The sequence below is a fragment of the Akebia trifoliata genome, chromosome 8 (assembly GCF_017979445.1).
Source record: "Akebia trifoliata isolate Shusen 1 chromosome 8, ASM1797944v1, whole genome shotgun sequence".
In the NCBI taxonomy this organism is placed as follows: Eukaryota; Viridiplantae; Streptophyta; class Magnoliopsida; order Ranunculales; family Lardizabalaceae; genus Akebia; species Akebia trifoliata.
In genome coordinates this window covers 5,836,080-5,855,029 of record NC_141382.1, presented here as the reverse complement: position 1 = coordinate 5,855,029, position 18,950 = coordinate 5,836,080, and the positions used below count along the sequence as shown (strand labels likewise).

The window sequence follows — 18,950 nt, the reverse complement described above, 5'->3', positions numbered from 1 at the left end:
TGGTAAGTGCATGCCCAGAGGTGCATTTTCTCCGAGATACAAGTAAAATGCATTTATGGACATGCACGCCATCACGTCAAGATTCATCCCTAACCCCCGGCGCGGGTTCATGTCCTCCAGTCAGGTCCCAACCTGCCTCTTTAAGATTAGATTATGGCTCAACCCAGACCGGCCCAAACCCATATCTGACTGATCCATTTGTGGACCTACAGATAGATCTAAACATTTTTCATGAGCCAGGAGATGTTTTTGTTAGGTCGTAGTCTCAGATAACGTCAAATATGATATTTGAGATCACTAAGTGCAAAACCCACCACATATCACTTAAGAAAATCAAACCGTCCACGTGTCATTAAAACAATAAGGTTATACGTTTTCAAAGAAACTTCTGGATTCACCACCACTCCTTTTTTAATTCTGGTGTCCAAACTCAAAAACCATAAGATCACTGAGAAGCTAAACGAGTTGAAGATTTGAGATATGGCGCTTGAGGTGATTTTGCTAACATGCTCCTATGGAATCTCTGCGTATTTTAGAATTATTTTACTTCTTTTCGTGTAATAAGGAAATAATTTATTAAATTTACCTTTTCAGGCATGGTACATGGACGAAAGCGAAGAAGATCAAAGACTTCCTCACCATCGTAACCCAAAAGAATTTGCTCCTTTGAGCAAGCTAGCCGGTAAGCCTGATCATAATTATTTATTTTATATATATATATATATATTTCTTTATTTCTTTATTTCTTGTATAATTTTAAGTTTATGTTTATTTTAATATGGTGTTTTACGAAAATAGCTATGAATTTGTAAAAAAATGTTGAATTGGGTATAAAAAATAATTATAAAAACGGGTATTTAACCGTTTCGGCAAATTTTTTTTTTATTAGAACGGGTAAAGTATTTCGTCGGCGAAACCACGAAATTGGAAACAGGCAGGAATTTGTAAAAATGGTAGAATTGGGTATAAAAAATAATTATTAAAAGGGTATGTATCCGTTTCGGTAAATATATTTATATAAAAACAGGTAAATTATTTCGTCGGCGAAATTGCTTTCTATTTTTGGGCTTAAAATTAAGTTGAAAATTTGCAAAATTGTGATAAAAGTTATTAAAGTAATTTTGACATGCAAAAAATTCTAATGATTGAGTCTACTTTTTATTCCTTCTGTTACTGAAAAATTATTAAACAATTTCTGTTATTATCAATTTAATAATTTTTTTTTTTACCAAAATGGGTATCTACCTGTTTTTGTAATTTTTTATTTAAATTTTGTTTTACTGAAATGGGTTTTGCAGATCTAGGGGTCTTATACTGGAATTTGGACCCAAAAGATTACGAGAACAACAAGGAGTTGCAGCATATCAGAGAGACCAGGGGATATAATTACATGGTTTAATTTATAAATTTATTTATTTTCTTTTATTTTAATAAAAATCTTATTATATTATTGTAATAAATTTATTTAATTTTACTAATAAGAAATTAGTATTGTAGGATTTATTGGATTTATGCCCAGAAAAAGTAGATAATTACGAGGAGAAGCTGAAGAACTTCTTCACAGAACACATACACGCAGACGAAGAAATTCGCTACTGTTTGGAGGGTAGTGGGTACTTTGATGTGAGAGACAAGGATGACCGTTGGATTCGCATCTGGATCAGAGAAGGTGATATGATCATTTTACCGGGCGGGATTTACCATCGATTCACTCTAGATATCGGTAACTACGTAAAGGTAAAAAAGTAAAATCGAGACACGAAGATCTATCCATCCATAATATAGTGCGATAACCGTCTGATTTGGTTTTGATTTTTTCTTTTTGTGGGCCTGATTGATTGCAGTTGATGCGGTTGTTCGTTGGAGAGCCAGTGTGGACTTCGTACAACCGTCCACAAGAAGATCATCCAGCGAGGCAGGAATACGTCAAGAGCGTGATGGAGAAAGTAGGAGTGGCGCTGCAAGCTCATTAAGTTACATCTGGTAGTACTATATCTATCTATGTCTTCAGCCTTGTGAGGCCTCCAAAATTAGTGAAAAATCTTCTGTACTTGAGAATTTGAAAATATCAATAATATTTATTTCCAAAAAAAGATTATCATATTTGACAATGTCCCAAGTTGATGATAATGGTTTTATTTAGATCTAAAGAAATCCAAAGCCATATACATTTAAATGTTTAGAAGCGTATTTTATTATAATTATTATTAGATTTTTGGGATTAAGGAACATCCGTCGTCTGAGGTTTTGGTGAATATTATTAGAGAAACCCATGTTTTTAAATTGGTGAAAAAAATTAAAATCCAATTTTGATTCATATTGATTTCGATTTATCCTTGGAATTAGAATCAATCCCACAAAACTTTAGGGTCTGTTTGTTAGAGTTTTTTCGACAGAATTTTGTGTTTTAAGTTGAAAAAGCCAGAAAAGCACAATTGTTGGTAACGGCTTTTGCTTTAATAGTTTTTTTTAGAAGTCTAAAATTATATTTTTGAGAAACTTTGTTGGGGCCGCTCTCGATCGAGAACCATTGATAGAAGTCAACACCGAAAAATGTATGGTAGTGAAATGATGATTTCATCCTTAGTTTTCTTAACTCATCAACTAAACAATATAATCAATTTGACCTCTGTCTATTATATATGTTTTTATCAGTTTTGCTAAGAAATAAGATTCTCCTGAAAGTAGTTTCACAGACTTCAAGCTTCTGCTTCTCTTAGACACAGAATCTTGAATTAGAAGTTGAAATATGTAACAAACAGACCCTTCGAAATTTTGAATAACACAAAATAGGAACAATTTTATAAAGATATAGGTAAGAAAAACAAAGATTCTAAATTCTCTTTGAATTTTAGTTTTAGCTAAAGTATATTTATAATTGATTAATAATTAATTAAATTACTTAGATGTTCTTATAAATAGTTTTGAAGTAAATCAAATCCTCTATTGAGTCCATAAGATAGTTAAAAATAATTTGGTCTACCATTACAGAACAGAAATTGACTAATCAGGTATCTGGACACCCCTAGACCCCCTTTGATGACATTACTACACCATAATTATACATCATTTTATAATTTTTAGGTTATCATCATAACCAAATAATTTATTTTAGATTGAATGATTTTGAGAAATACCTCTAGTTTTTGGCAAATGGGGGGTCCATTACATATCTTTTATATCTTTCTTTCAGCTTTATTCTCTTAAATGAGATAATAACATGTAAACCAAAGATGGGCTGGAAATGATTCTTTTTGTGAAGCCCAAGATGGATGACTGTGCCCAGAACCCACCTCTCTTATTAGTCGCCAATGGTCTAAATGGACTTTGGATTTGGTATAAATTGATTTGGGCTTGCCTCCTGAATAAAAACTAAAGTTTATGGAAATATTGAAGATGTCTTTGAAAACAAATAGTGGACTGTGACATAATAGAAAAAGTTTTTTTACTAACATTTCTCATTAGGTATTCTTATTGTTTAAAAGTACATGATCATTTGATGGCCACTAGAGGATGACAAAATCAAATAATTCTTCATCATGATGACTTATGATGGCACCTAATTGAATCTCACTCGCAAGCAAATACATTATAAGTTCATATTTTGATGCACATAAATGTTATATTGAGTTCACCAAACCCCTGAAAAAATCCGAAGAATCACAATTATATAGATTCCAAATGTCGGTCTACGTGAAATGTTATGCATTCCACAAACTTAGAGTCGCATCTAGTAACTTATATCTAAAGCATCATAATCATTTGGCCATTATTTTTATGAAGGCAACAGTGTCACGTGGACAAGTGGAATGCAGGCACGTTGTCCTTCGTTTGACAGTTTATTAATTGGCAATCGGGCACTTGGGCATTGAGAAAGATGTTAGAACTCTATAACATGTGGCCTATTGATCTCACGGTTTTTGGTTGTTTAATTGTACTAGAATTCTATACATAAAAGATATCGATATTTAAAGAATCCCAATATCGTTAAAATTATAGATATTCTTTAAGGTTAGTAAGAAATCTTGATGAATAGGAATCTTATTAAAAAAAAATAACTCTAGACCCTCAACCTTCATTTATAAAAGGAATCAACGACCCCATACTAGAATACACGAATAAGTATGGAAAATGCACAAAGTAGAAAGTTATAAAAGAGTGATATCCATCAATCACTAGAACTTCAGTTGACCTACATAGAGAGAAGGGAGAAGGTAAGTCTAGAAGAAATGACCAATTTAATTGGAATTTCAAAAGATTTAAGGAACATGTGGATTGCAAGAACATCTCCAACGATTTTGAATCAACAACTTTATGGAAGAAAGTAAGTGTCATCAACTTGTTTTAATAATTGAATAAATAGTATACTTGAGGTATGCAACAAATTAGATCCTATTGAGAAATCATAGTTTATTAAAGTTATGTTTCAGATTTTGAATGCGTAAAAATTTAACAAAAGACACCTTTCTTGACCTTATGTGGAGGTTGAGAGGGATTGTGGGAATCACTCTGGGTTGTCTAGGTCATTTAGTGTCCTCCAATTTGGTCACAAGGAGACCCCATAAAGGCATTGTCTCGACTGTGACACCAACCCATGTCTAAAGGTTATGTGCAAGAACCATATTAGGTGATGGGTACCTTTTAGTCTCCACAAATTCAAGTGTTGGATTAACACCTCTCAAGTATCAACCAACAAATTTCATGAATCTCTTAGGTATGCCTAAATAAAGATGAATGAATTTGTATTGATGATGATACAGATGTTTGTATTTAAATTTTGAGTCTAACATTTCTTTTCTAATAAAATTCAGTTGATTTGAGAATTTATGAGGTTTAACATGTCGATGTGGCTAGCTAAAAGGCTGGCCACAACTTACTTGATTCTTAACTTCTAACATGTTTAACACATACTCTAACCAGTCCATTAGAGCATTTATAGCAAGTAAAATTGATGGGTCTGACACAAACAGATTCAATAACACATCCATTGTAGATGCTCTAAGAATACAATGGTCCATTAGAATGTTGTCATATTTGGGAAGATGTTGAATGTCTTCTATTTTCTAGGTTTTGTGTTTAATGGACTGAGAATGATGGTTTAATATTATTTATTGTTTCTTGTGTTGTATGACTCTTATCTTTTGAACTCACGCTTAATCAATTAAAAAGGATTCGCTTGGCTCTACCAAATTCTCTCTCAGTAATCTTTTACACCATTATCATCTTGAGTCTGTGAAGACCGGGCTGGGTCCAGAGTTTTCTAGTCCTTAAATCAGGACTCTATGACTTACTAATGTCCAATAAGACATTTTTTGCAAAATCCAATTAGTTCATCCGAAACTTCTAACCCATGTAAGACAAAATGTTGGCCAAATAGAAGGTGTTTTTTTGCGCTCCACAAAAATAAGTAAAAATATTCATTTTTTGTGCTTCACAAAAATCTATATAATAAAACAGAAATGTTTTCTTCCTCTAATGTTTATCTCCCATGAAGAGTGGTTTAGGTTCAATCTTGCACGCATCTTGAAGAACAATTTTAACTTTATTCATTTTCTCTTCTCTCTTTCTAAGAATACTCTTTTCACTCTATTGCCTTTACCCTTCTACTTTTTTCTTAATAATACCCCTACAACTTTATTTTTTTTCTTTTGTTACCCCTTAATCTCAAAGAGGGATGATTGTGTGATAGGCATGGGCAAACTTAGTATTATATATGATAAAATAAGTGAAATTTCTAAGCTGACTTGATGCATTTTGCTAGTTGATTCAATTGAATTGACGAATTCACTTGATGACTTGGTGAATTGGTTCCATCAAGCTTGGGGCCACAATCATCTTGAAATACAATCAAGTGAAGTCAACGGAATTTCTTTCAATGTAACTTGACGAGTGTTAAAGCTATGGTCATGATTTTAAAACTTAATATTTCATCTCATCTCATCCCTCATCAATACTGGGATGACTCGTCTAAGTCATCTGATCTTGGAAACGATAACCCTTTAACTAAGTTTACAATTATTTATCAATATATATTTACATAAAAATAATGTAAATATTTTTATAAAATAAGGTGGATGAGAAGATAATTAGTTTCAAGATCATATTTTTATTTAGATATAATAAATATTTAAATTATGAAAAAATTCTTTTAGTCATGATATTTTCTTTTAAAAAAAAACCAGTTGACTTGCCTAAATTTTATTGACTCGGCTGAAATTTTAAAAATATCTCCCGAGACATCTTTATCAACAATGAGTAAGATATTCAATGCGAATAGTCTCACACAAACATCTTATTTGAAACACAATGGGTTTGGTCGTGATTTGAAACAATGATGAGACTAGACACAATAATAGATAAATAGATTGACAAATACATGCAAGCGAAGTAATTGTTGCCATCAAAACCAAATAAAAAAAGAATCAGGATCCAAAGTGGTATTCCGTTCCTATAGAATGGGAACGATGTCTACATGGCACATTTTAGTAAGAGTTTTAAACACAACGGATTTCTAATCAAGCCTTTTTTCTACATTGCATGCAGCCCGATGTGTTTAATCTCCAACCAAACTTGCTATGTAGACACCTTATGTTGTTATAGGAGCGGGACATTGCTCATGATCGCGACTCATAAAAAAATAATTATGAAAGGGTACTAATTGGTTCATTCACTTTGGTGAGGATTGCATCAATTAGTTGGTATAATAGTGATTACTGTGCCTCTTGACACATAAAGGAAGTTGGCACATGAAAGTGACGACTCTCTGCTTCTTGTCGGTGTGGTAATATATGTGTGTGAGTGTTCATCTAAGTATATTTATTATCTCTGATTTAGTTACTCATTATTAGTGGGTCTGTACTTCTCCAAACACAACATCCAAGTCCCTTAGAAAAATGAGAAAAATGAAGAGAATCTGATAATAGGACCCGTGAATAAGGTAGGGCCTGCATTGATTGGTTTTCACATTCTTTTTCTCAATCTCTCTTTCTTTCTCTCTCTCTCTCATTGTAAATATAAAAAAATTATTAAAAGAAAATGAGTGTAGGGGAGACTGCACAGATGCTATACCTATTATGAGAACATATATCTCTTTATAAAAGATATGATGGGCTGATGTAAAATGATTTCTCCATGCTCCCTCACTTGCCATACATAGGTATTTGCTCTCTCTTTCTCTGACTCTCTCATAGTAATGTCCAACAACTTTATGGATGGATGACACAGCGCCACGTTAGAAAAATAAACGCATCGTGCCTCTAAATCTAAATAATTAGATTTTGTTATTTTCTAGATATGATGCTCTCTCTGTTGTGTAAATTTCTTGGGCATCGCCCCCTTCTTTCGTAGGGTCTCGGGGTGAATCCCCAACCCAAAATTTTAAGGGTTAAAAAAAAAAGTGAAATATTTTTTAAAGGATTTTTTTTGGGTGGGGGGATTGGGAAGATAGGCACATTTTAGCAACTCCCAATTAGGATTATATAACTTGAAAGAAAATAATGATTGTTCTTGATCTAATTCGTAGACGTAGGTATACTGCTGAACCACATAAATCCTTATGTTTTATGCAATTTTTTTTTATCTTTTTCATTGTTTCATTTTTTTTTTTTTTTTCATACTTTCAATCGTTTAAAATGTATTATAAGGTACTAAGAAATAAGTATCATAAAGGATATGCTCTCATTTCTATAATGGGAGAAGATGTGAGAGATTGCACCGTTAAGGGTCATAGTGTTATTATTGTTTTGGGTGGGGGATTTGTCTTAATTCTTGATTGCATTTCAAAAAAGTTATGCTAATTAAGCTGATGAATCAATGGTACGATGTCATGTGTATTGAAAAATATGAGGAATTGTTAAGAGGAGAGAAAAATGTAGGAGAATATGGGTTAAGTACTAATTGTTAGATTTTACTCTTTTCTCCGAACACATGGTATCATGTTGTTGGTTCACCACTTTAAAACAAATTTTTTTTTTTTGCAGATAGTGAACCGACCTCCATGTTTGTAGAGTAAAGCTTAGCCTACATAGCTGATCAGACTAGAAAACCTTACCAAGGCTAGTAGTTGCACCATGTGTAGGGAAAATTGGCTATAGTTGATTATACTCCGTTTGATTATTAGTTCTAGTCGAATTTTGCAGGTCTCTTGTTATGTGTCACTTAGTCACATACTTCATCAACTCGGTAAGTCGGTATTTTTGATTCATTCGAAAAAGAAAAACACATATACTTTAACTTTAAATCATCATATTACAAATCTATTTCTTTCCTTCCTTTTTTTTTAATTGGTAAATCTGTTTTTAATGAGTTCAGTAACTTGGTGCTTGTGAGATTCAAACTCGAGTCTTTGGTATCATCACTCAAAACTTTATCAAGCAAACTAGTTGGCACCTAGAAAAAAAAGAGGGGTGCAACATGAGGATTTCTTAGGAGATTACCCATCTTGGTAGTACTCTTGCCCAAACACTCTTAATTATAGAGTTCTAATCAGATCCCTTGGTAAAATATTTATTAAAAAAATATAGATCGATTTCTAATTTTTAAAAGAAATATTTTTTGCATTCTTACTTAGATTATTGTCATTCACGATGAAACAAATAAGAAAGCAATCTAAGAAACATAATCTTTACATGATTTGACAAGATTGACTACAATATCCATCGGTGATGATGCGATCCCTTTACTATTTTCGTGAAAAGTACAGTTATAGTAAAATAGGGTTATAATCTCACTTCCTCATAGAAATCTTAAAACGAGCTTACAAGGAATCACTCATAATGTACAATCCATTTTACCACTATAATATCAACGCACAAACGTAATTAAAACACTAGCCTCAAACTTATTTTGAGACCCAATATTAAACAGAGTCATGATAATTTGACTTTTTTTTTTGTTTATACTCTCTTTGTACGCTCTCTTCATAGAATCGTACAAAACCATAAATATATATCTTTGAGTATCTCGAAGTAAAGGATCTATGGTTCCATGAAGGTAGCGTACAAAAAGGGAGTCAGATTATCACAACTCTATTAAATAAAAGGTTAGATGAGAGATTCCTCCTAAGGGTTCCTAGAAAAATGTTTCCTTGAAAAACTTATATTAATTCCTAGAAAACAACAACTAGTCCATAGGAAATTCCATATGCTTCTTTACTTTTACAAATATAATGCTAAGAGAGTCCTCATGAATGAGTTTAAACTAGAGATATTTATGAACATGTGATCAACTTTTGACGAATTTACAATTCTAGCTCACTGGTCATTTTAATTATCAAAACGTGTACGGTAACTAATTTGGAGGACAATTTTGCAGGTTTAAAGTGACTATCTCGCAGTTTTCGCTATTTTTAGTGAGATAGACACTTTATACTTGCGAAAAAATCACTTGAAATCCTTCACATTTTGGTAATTAAAATGAATGGTGAGCCGGAATCGTAAATTCGTCAAATTCAACTCATGAAATGGCAATTCACCCTTTAAACGAAGATTGTATCATGTTGCATGTGCAAAAATGCAGAAAACCCTGTCATGATTAAGAACAAGAATATGTTGAGCAAAATCAAAGGAAATTCAAGATTTATGTTGGTTATGCATATGTCCATAGGTGAATCAAATCTTCATTCACCATAAGATCAAAGAAGAATTCTACAGAAAAGAATCACTCGAGTTTAAATTAATCACAAACACAAACCCCAAAACCTTTATACACTCATCTCTTTAATCGTTTGTTTCAACCCCTGAAATAAATACCAAAACTATGTAAATTTGTTCTAAACGAATTGACTTAATAGACTAATAATATGACTTGAATGCCCTCATTTTCAATTTATAGTCTTTAAAACACCCCCCCCCCCTCCCCTTGTCCCGCTAAAATTGGGTCTGGTTAACATGTGCCCTAAGGACATACATTAAAGTGCAATAAATACACTTTGGAGATTGGAATCTGAGGGTATTTTTATAAATAAATAAATAAAAAGTAATTTTTTTAAGAGCATTTTTGGCAAAAATATATATATATATATATTTTCAAAGTGTATTTATTGTATCTTAATGTGTATCTTAGGGTACATGTTTAACAAAATCCCTTAAAAATAGTCATTTTGAAGTCTTAAATTTTAATCTTCAAAATTAATCATCTTCAAAACTCAAAGACTTGGGACTCGCACTCATAAACATAAATTAAGACCATCGAACGCTCTCTAGACCGTTGGATGGTACTATCACTATCAACCCACTTAGAATTCCAATTTCCAAGACTAGACGCAGCAAGAGAGTTGGGCCCTACACATGTGAGTCCTTCAGATTGAGGTAACCATGTCGCCTCGTCCCATGCTGACCGTTGGGACTAAAGGGCTGCCACGAGGAATCCTTTACGTTACAAAATAACATAAATTATGACAAATTTACCCTTCCAACTATGCCAATTTCAAGTTAATTTACTTTGGATTTCTAAAAGTATAGGGGTAAAGCAGTCCCTTTATATCTACTTATCTATCCATTGGCTTTGGGTTTGGGTTTGAGTTTGGAATTGGAATAAAAAAAAGTTGAAAGTAGAAAAAAAAGAGGAGATAGGATTTTAAAATTCTCATGGTGGTGTTTAAGATCAGCCACTTTTACTGTGCACTCTGTCGTATATGATAAATGAAAGAGTGAATGAGGAGAAAACTAATAAGTGAATGAAAAACTAAAATTTCTCTTAAATTCAAATACCAAATTTGTAGAAAATTAAGTAAAATCTCTTAAAAGAAAATATTTTTGGAGAGTTGGTAGTTTGGATAGAGTTATATGTATATTATGGTTGTCTGAAGGTATCATCTAGTCTGGACCATAATTTCAAAACTCTTGGAGTCGAATCAACTTGACTCAATTGGATTTAGAAGTGGCCTAAAAAAACTCTATGATAATTCATTTAGTCAACTTATCAATTCGATTGAGTCAACTCAAAATATCAAGTAAGTAAAAAAATTGGACAAGTTATGTTTCTATATATTTAATATTTTTTAAAGAATTTTATTTTAAAATAATAATAAAAATATTTATAAATTTAATGATTTGGTACGTTGTTGACTTGGCAAAGGCAAAGAATCATAGATCTGTTTCATCGGGATACACAAGAAAATATGTGCGGTTCTATGCCCTTGCCATGTCAGCTGCATATCAAACCATGTGCCTTCATCAATACTCAAATTTAATACACTTTTATTTGACTCGTTTAAGTTGACTTGCAAGTAATCAACATGATAGGCATCTAAGTCAAGGTTTCTAAGTTTAAAATTCTGGCTTGAGAATCTAGTTCTTATCAATTCAAATCATAGTCACCAAGTCAGGATACAAGTTTAAAGTGGGAAGAGAAAACTTTAGAAAAAATGGAGAAAACAAGAAAGAAACGAGAAAAAAGGGGAAAAATGATGAATACAAAATAATATATTATAAATTATAAATAAAAAAAATGTATTCATGATGTAATTATGATACATTTATTTTAAGTTTTCAATATATTTTTGAGAAAAAAATATTCATATGCATGATAACATGTTTTCACGCATAACTATACATTATATGATCCTAAAACAATATATCTATTGAGCAAAATAACACATTATTGAAAAAAATTAAAAAAAAATCATAACATCAAATCCTACATTAAACAATGTACAAAATAACAGAAAATCATAACGTCATAGACATTAATCATATATAGGTTTAAAAAAAATGATTTATTTTTATTAGAAAAAAGTGTATAAAACATTTTAAAAAAAATGCATTTAAAAAATAAAAATAGTGTTTATATATTTTATTTTGAAAAGGTAGATTTTTATTTATTGTTTTAATAGTTAGACATAGAAAATGCATTTTAAACAAGAATTATTCAAAAGAAATAGGATTTTTTGTGACTATGGTTCCAATAATAAAAAAATAAAGCTGGAATAAGGATAATGATTTGGATTCTACTTTAGTACACAATAGTTTGGGAGTCGAAAAAATTTGCACTGAATCCATGATATGTTTGATCTATTGATTCTTGTTCAAAGAAAAATGTTGATCTATCAGAAATTGAGTTCTGCGAGCACCAGTTCAAGACCACAAGTACATATAGAATTTTGACTGCAAATCGACGTCATGCACATCCTCCAAATGAACTTGCACAATGATTACAAGCACATTTCCCAAATGTGTACACAACTAAACTTGATTTATAAGTAGATACATAACCTCAATGTAAAATGGGTGACGCATAAAATTTGGAGCACAATACATGTTAGCATCTCTAAGAGTATTACTTTTATTAAACTGACTTGATTATCAAAATATATTCCTTGGCATGACCACATGATCAAGAGTTATAATTAACAATAGTTAAGAGAAAGATCAAGAATATGAATCAAACAAGATAAAAAGCCCATGGGGGGTTGATTAAAAAAACGAAGCCCACAGGTACTTTTGTAAATAACAAAAAAAGGATACAATTATTTAAAAAAATAGATAAAATTATTTTATATGAAAAGAAAAAAAAAAGGAGAGCTACTATGGGCACCCTAACTCTTGGTTATCACACCTAATTAAAAATAAAGAAAATAAGTGAATGATTGAGAACAGGTAAAAATTGGGGTGCCTATAGAAACTATCCTTTTTTTTTTTTTTTTTTGACAAATTTCTTTTTTTTGGATTTAAGATTTTATGAGTTTAGTCATAATTGTAAATAATTATTGAAATTGTTTGAACCAGTCTTATAATGTTTTGTAAAGTTGAGATTATAATTTGAGCCAAACCTTTCTTATGTTTTAATCTTTAATTAGGGTGTGATCAAGGATTAAGAAACAATGATTTGAAGCCTATATAAGAAGAAAGAAGAAAGAAGAAAGAAGAAGGGTGTATAAAGAAATGGGTTTTAGAGGGGGGGTTAAGATTGTTGAATAGACATTATTAAAATAGCTTTGTTAAGAGTCAATCAATGAACCAATCATGCTGGATGTGGGTCTTAGAAAGGTTGTGACCTCTCTCTCCTCTTAGCCTTTACCTTCCTAGCTTTTCAAGCTTTGCCCTAACCCTTGTTGTAATCAAGCTCTCCTTTTAATATCATTCCATTCAAATCAAAGTCCTTTTTAGGGTTTGGGTGTTTTATAACAGGACCAGAGTAAAAGACAGAAAGTGCTAACGTCACTCTTAGAGAGAGAGAGAAAGGAAAAAAAATACATAAAATTAGCTGAATCAACTGTGGGGTGGGCTGAGATTCTTGGTCTGTGCTTATGTCGGCCTCATCCACCTCTCTCTTTCTCTCCTTTGCTTTCCAGAATTCCTCACTTTTTTTGGGTCTTTTTTCTCATCTGGGTATCTTTATTTTTATTATCTTTATCTAATTTGCCAACCCTTCTTCATAGTCTGCCTCTGTAATTATCATTTCTCTGAAAAAAAACACTACAACTATACCCAATTACTGAAATTATCTTTGTTGTCTCTCTTTTTATTTTCTTTTAACATAAATAGAGAGAAGGGGATGATATTTTGGGAGGAAAGAAAATTAAAAAAACCAATATATTGTCTTGTTCTTTTCCATGCTTAATTGCATGGTTGGTTGGATGGGTTTGTAAGATAGTAAAAAAGAGGTTTCTTATTTATGCTGCAGAGTTGCTGATACAAGCAATCCAGTAGTAGATAGTGACTATGAGAAAACCACCCATCATCATCTCTTCACGAGATTTAATTTCTTTTGCAACCCATCATCAAATGATTCCTTTCTGAGACTAATTATCACTGCCACCTGTACCTCTGATCCAAATCTGAGATATTTCTATTTCTTGGTTGTTGTTCTTCTTGTTTCATCATGTACTACTAACTAAGTAAAGTGGGTTGTTGAAATAAGGGTGAGCTAGTATAAGAAATCAAAGAAACAAAGAGATCAGACAATTGGGTTTTGTTTGATTTCCTCTATCAAGTTTGTCTTCATAGGCATGTTTCCTGCAACCATGTCCAGTTCAACTTCTCTGTCTGAGGAAGCTATTAGTAACTCTTCTGTTACTAGAGTTCAGGATTTTAGTAGCTTAAATCCTATTTTCTCATCCATCTCTCCTCATCAGGAAAACAAGATAAAAAAGAAGAGAGGCCTTCCTGGAAACCCAGGTAAGATTCTTATTTCATCTCTTAAATTTTCTCTATTTTTTTTTCTAAATTGTTTTGTTTTTTATCTTTCTTTCTTTCTTTTTATTATTTATTATTTATTTTTTAAAATTTTGATGGTTTTAGATCCAGATGCTGAAGTGATTGCTTTAACACCAAAAGATCTATTGACCATAAATAGATTTGTATGTGAGATCTGCAACAAAGGTTTTCAAAGAGATCAGAATTTACAGCTTCACAGGAGAGGCCATAACCTTCCATGGAAGCTGAAGCAGAGAACAAGTACAGAGATAAGAAAGAGAGTCTACGTGTGCCCAGAACCCTCATGTGTTCATCATCACCCTTCAAGGGCTCTTGGTGATCTAACGGGAATCAAGAAACACTACTGTAGAAAACATGGAGAAAAGAAATGGAAGTGTGACAAGTGTTCAAAGAGATATGCAGTTCAATCAGATTGGAAAGCTCATTTGAAAACATGTGGAACAAGAGAGTATAGATGTGATTGTGGAACCCTTTTTTCAAGGTAATTTATTTTCTTTATTTTTTTTTAATTAACATGTTCTTTGAGGTCAGTATGTCTGCTTATTTCTCAAATTTTCATCATCTTTTTTATCACTTAGTCTTCACTTCTTTGACTACAATGGGCCTGAAATTTGGTCAAAGTGGGAAGTCAAATTAGCTTTGGGAGAGTCTTTGTTTTTTGTTTCAATGGGCTTTGTTTTGGATCTGTTCTTACATAAGAGTGGTAAGCTTAGTTGGAATATTTCTGAAACTTATTAAATGCATTGGCAGGTTGCATGAAAGTGGAAACCATTAAATACAAGTGTTTGTTACTACCGATATATTGGAGACAAACTGAAAGAAAGAAAATGTCTCTGAAACCTAGCATGCCTAAATATATGAAAGACAAAAGAAAAGAAACAAAAATCTATACAACTGGAGGTTTAATTGCTACACTGAGTCACTGACTGTGATTTACTGGCTAGTTTGAAACTTTCTTCTCTTAAATTTTTTTATTAGTGAGTGTGTTTATGAAGAAAAATTCCATTAATATCTGATGTCCATATCCATGACTTAAAAATCGATATTTAGAACCATTTTGGTTTTTATGTGAACTTAGAATTTATGGTTTTAGTTACATTGCCATTGTCATACAAGGTCTTGTTTTTCTTTTTGTTGTTCTTTTTGGGTACTTAGCTCTCAAGAAGTTATGATGAATATTTACACTTGTCTAAGAAAAAGTAGAGATTCTTAGTTTTATTTCTTTTGGGTCTTTCATGGATGATAAATATGAGATTAATTCTTACTACACAAACTACTATTTTTCTTGCAGAGTCCCTCAGAATCTGAAATAGATCTAATAATGAAAACTGATAAATCTGTCAAATATCTGAGATGAATATTTGTTTTTTATATTTCCTTCATCATTAGATGTGTGTGGGGTTTCAATTTTATACCCATTTTCATGCATGATTACTAAAGACCGTCTCTATTTAGTTACTGTTCAAAATTTCAAACCACGAAATCCATGTTTCCATAATTTTTGCATGCCTAACCTCACTCATTGGTCATGCTCTCTCTCTCTCTCTCTCTCTCTCTCTCTCTCTCTCTCTCTCTCTCACAGGATCATTTTACTTTGAAGTTTGAAGGCCCACTTTGCATTTTGCAAGCTTTATGACTTCTCAATGCCTACCTATTTCTCATGCATGAATTCTAAGCCTCTCCTTTTATTTCTTTTTGGATTCCCATTATCTAATTTTGTATTTTGAAGCTATCCCACCCTTCATTCTTGATTCTTTCTTATTTTATTCAAAAGAATTCTCTAAACATTTAACCCTCTAATTTCTTGATCTCCCTAGCTGTTTGGCTCATCTCTTTTTTCATGCAAGAGTAGTCCTCCTTAATCCTTAGTTCTTTATAAGTTTACCTTAATTTAGTCACTTAGTTAACTTAATTTGTCTCTAAATATGTCAAATTTGCAGGAAGGACAGCTTCATCACTCACAGAGCATTCTGTGATGCTTTAGCTGAAGAGAGTGCAAGACTCTCCTCCACAAACACATTTACAACAACAAACCAAACAGACCAACCTCTTCATCTTCACCCACAAAACCCACCTCCTCCCTTCCCCTTCTCAACTCAACAGCAACAACATATCCCAAACCCACCAACCCAAATCTCACTCACCTCATGGGATCCACCTCAAAACCCTAATTCTATATCAAACCCATATCAAATCAAACCTGAAACTCATCATCATCAAATCCCAAACATCTCTCCTTTCTTACAAGAACAACAACTCTACAAAGATATGACGACATCAGTACCCTTTCTTCAAAAACACCCAAATTTCATCTCCAACACTAACACCACCCCTCATATGTCAGCCACTGCACTCCTTCAAAAGGCAGCACATATAGGTGCAGCAGCCATCACTGGGCCCACACAAGCTCAGTCAGTCGGTCACATAGCATCTTCCTTGACTCGTTTAGAGATGGGTGAGTTTGGAACAATGAGTCACATGGGCAGTGGAATCTCTTCTGATTATCTTGAATTTCATTCAGGTAAGCTTGCCACGTGGCAGAAAAATGACCGTTTGACTAGAGACTTTCTGGGTCTGGCAGGAGAGTGTGCTAGTGGTGGTGGCAGCATTAACGATAGAGAGTTTTTATCTTTCACAGGAGCCGTTGATTTCCCAAGGTATGATCATGACCAGTCACTAATGAGACCATCAACCGGCTTTGGATACGCTGACCCAGCCTCAGATACGTGGGAAGATTGACAAAAAAACTTTGAGAGGAGGGCTAAAAGAGTAATTTCGAGATAAAATGACTTATATAGCCCTTCTGTTTGTATGGAATCACGAATGTGTCCTTGGATTAATTGAGGCAATGGCAACAAAGTTTTTCATTTAAGTATATATAATAGCATAATTATGATACATTTCCTTTGGAAACTTGTTCTTAAATCAACTTTGATTGCCATTAACTTTTGATCAGACCGCGGTTAGATCTTCGTAAAATTTGGTTGGACTGAAATTTTTTCTAGACAAGAAGGATTAACTTGCAATAAGCATGAAAGTAGGTTCAATGAGTTTTTTGTTCTTGAACCTAAGTCGTGGGATCAAAGCTCTTCACACACCTTTCTAGCTTAGCTAACTAAGTTGGCACCTTTAGTTGGATTGAATTATATATATTATGCAATTTTAAATTATATATACTTATGATACTCACGATCAATGGGGTGCTTTCGTTTCATATCGAATTATCTTAAAGGCCATTTTGTTAAATAATTATTGAAACACTAAAGATAGTAAAAATGAAGATAAAATAAAGGACTTTTTCTAGTCTCAAATTCCTCCCATCTCTGTTGTTTGTTTTTTTTTGATAAAGAGCCTCAAATGTTGTTAAAGACAATTAACTTTTTCTTTAAAAATTAATAAAAGATAAAGCATTGTAAACCATGGTTTTAGATCCTAAATTTGCATCTACGAAGAATGTTTTTGCGATCTATGAACCATGAAGAAGAAGAAGAAAGACCTCAATAGTGATGTCTTGACCAGTCCACAAATGAAATCGAGAAGACTCGTCTTAGAAGATTTTTGAAACATTGTTGGTGTAAACATTCCTTAATTAAGAAGGAAAGAGAGCCTTTGAAACTTGTTTTAAGTAAAAGGTGAGTAAGTCAATGGTGTGTGGTCCGGGACAAAATGATACTTCACAAAAATGAAAAAGAAGGAGAAAATGTCAACGAAATTCAAAAGCTGAGTAAGAAATAACTTTGAATACAAATGCTCAGTCATCTTTTTCGTGGTGGAGCTTTTTGAAATTCCGTGCAGCCCCATCACATTCCCTTTTCAAAATCATTTGAAAACCAATTACAAGATCCCAAATCCACCGAAAATTTGGATATAAAATAAATGCATTTGGTGCAATGTCCTTGGCAGTGATGGCACATTGGCCATTTCTTTACTTCATTGAGTAAATTAATTGGGGAACTAATTTTGATTTTGAATTTAAAAGGCCTTTCCTTATCGTCGGAATAAAGGAAGAATTGATTAAGAAAATCAACCAAAATAGTTCCCTCTTAATATATTTATAATGAATCAGAATAATAAAACAATTAAAAAATATTTTGTTGAAGAGTTGTGTTGGAGTGACCTCAAGATTGGATCTCATGTCGCACATCTTGATGTGAAATTAAATAGGAACCACATAAATTTTTACTCGTATCTCAAGAAAAGTATATATGGTTCTCCTATACTTTTACATCAGAGTGTGCGATGTCAGATCCAATATTGAGTTCACTTCAACATTATTCTTTGTTAAAATATAAAACTTTTGTTAGAGCAAACGTTAAAGTGCAATAAATACACTCTGAAAATTGAATTCTAAGGGTATTTTGATAAAAATAATTATTTAAGGTCATTTTCACTACAAATTCCAATCTTCAAAGTGTATTTGTTGCATTTTAACGTGTGCGCTTGCCCAAAGGCACGTTAACAAGACCCAAAAAGAATCCGAGGAAGAAGACACAAAAGAATCACCTAGTAGAGAGAGATTATAATAATTTTTAGTTCCACACCAATTAAATTACCACCCCATTAAAGTGTAAAGTATGTATCATCAACCCAAAACTTGGGAGAGAGATTTTTAAAGATTTGTCCTCGAAGCATTGTTGTTCTGGTTGTCGATGATGATGTTATTGTTATTAATATTATTACATTAATTAATCATTTGACCAAAGACATTTTGATTGGGGGAATGACATCAAATGAATCAGTGACTTTTATTGACTGAAATAGCCTGCAATATTCTTTCTGCATGTGGTCCCAAAA

General features: G+C 32.5%; 2 protein-coding genes across 2 annotated transcripts; both read left to right on the top strand.

Moving 5' to 3' along the window:
• Positions 1-337: 337 nt before the first annotated feature.
• Positions 338-2,103, top strand: ARD4 (RmlC-like cupins superfamily protein). The gene is made up of 5 exons (XM_086451983.1): positions 338-492; positions 595-682; positions 1,299-1,393; positions 1,498-1,737; positions 1,845-2,103. Exons 1-5 carry the CDS (start codon positions 481-483, stop codon positions 1,971-1,973), a joined length of 564 nt encoding a protein of 187 aa, XP_086308109.1. The 5' UTR covers positions 338-480; the 3' UTR covers positions 1,974-2,103.
• Positions 2,104-13,214: 11,111 nt separating this feature from the next.
• LOC147395707 (protein indeterminate-domain 12-like) lies at positions 13,215-17,031 on the top strand. The gene is made up of 3 exons (XM_086451325.1): positions 13,215-14,117; positions 14,241-14,637; positions 16,097-17,031. The coding sequence occupies exons 1-3, from the start codon at positions 13,949-13,951 to the stop codon at positions 16,893-16,895; spliced, it is 1,365 nt and encodes a 454-aa protein (XP_086307451.1). The 5' UTR covers positions 13,215-13,948; the 3' UTR covers positions 16,896-17,031.
• The last annotated feature ends 1,919 nt before the right edge of the window (positions 17,032-18,950 follow it).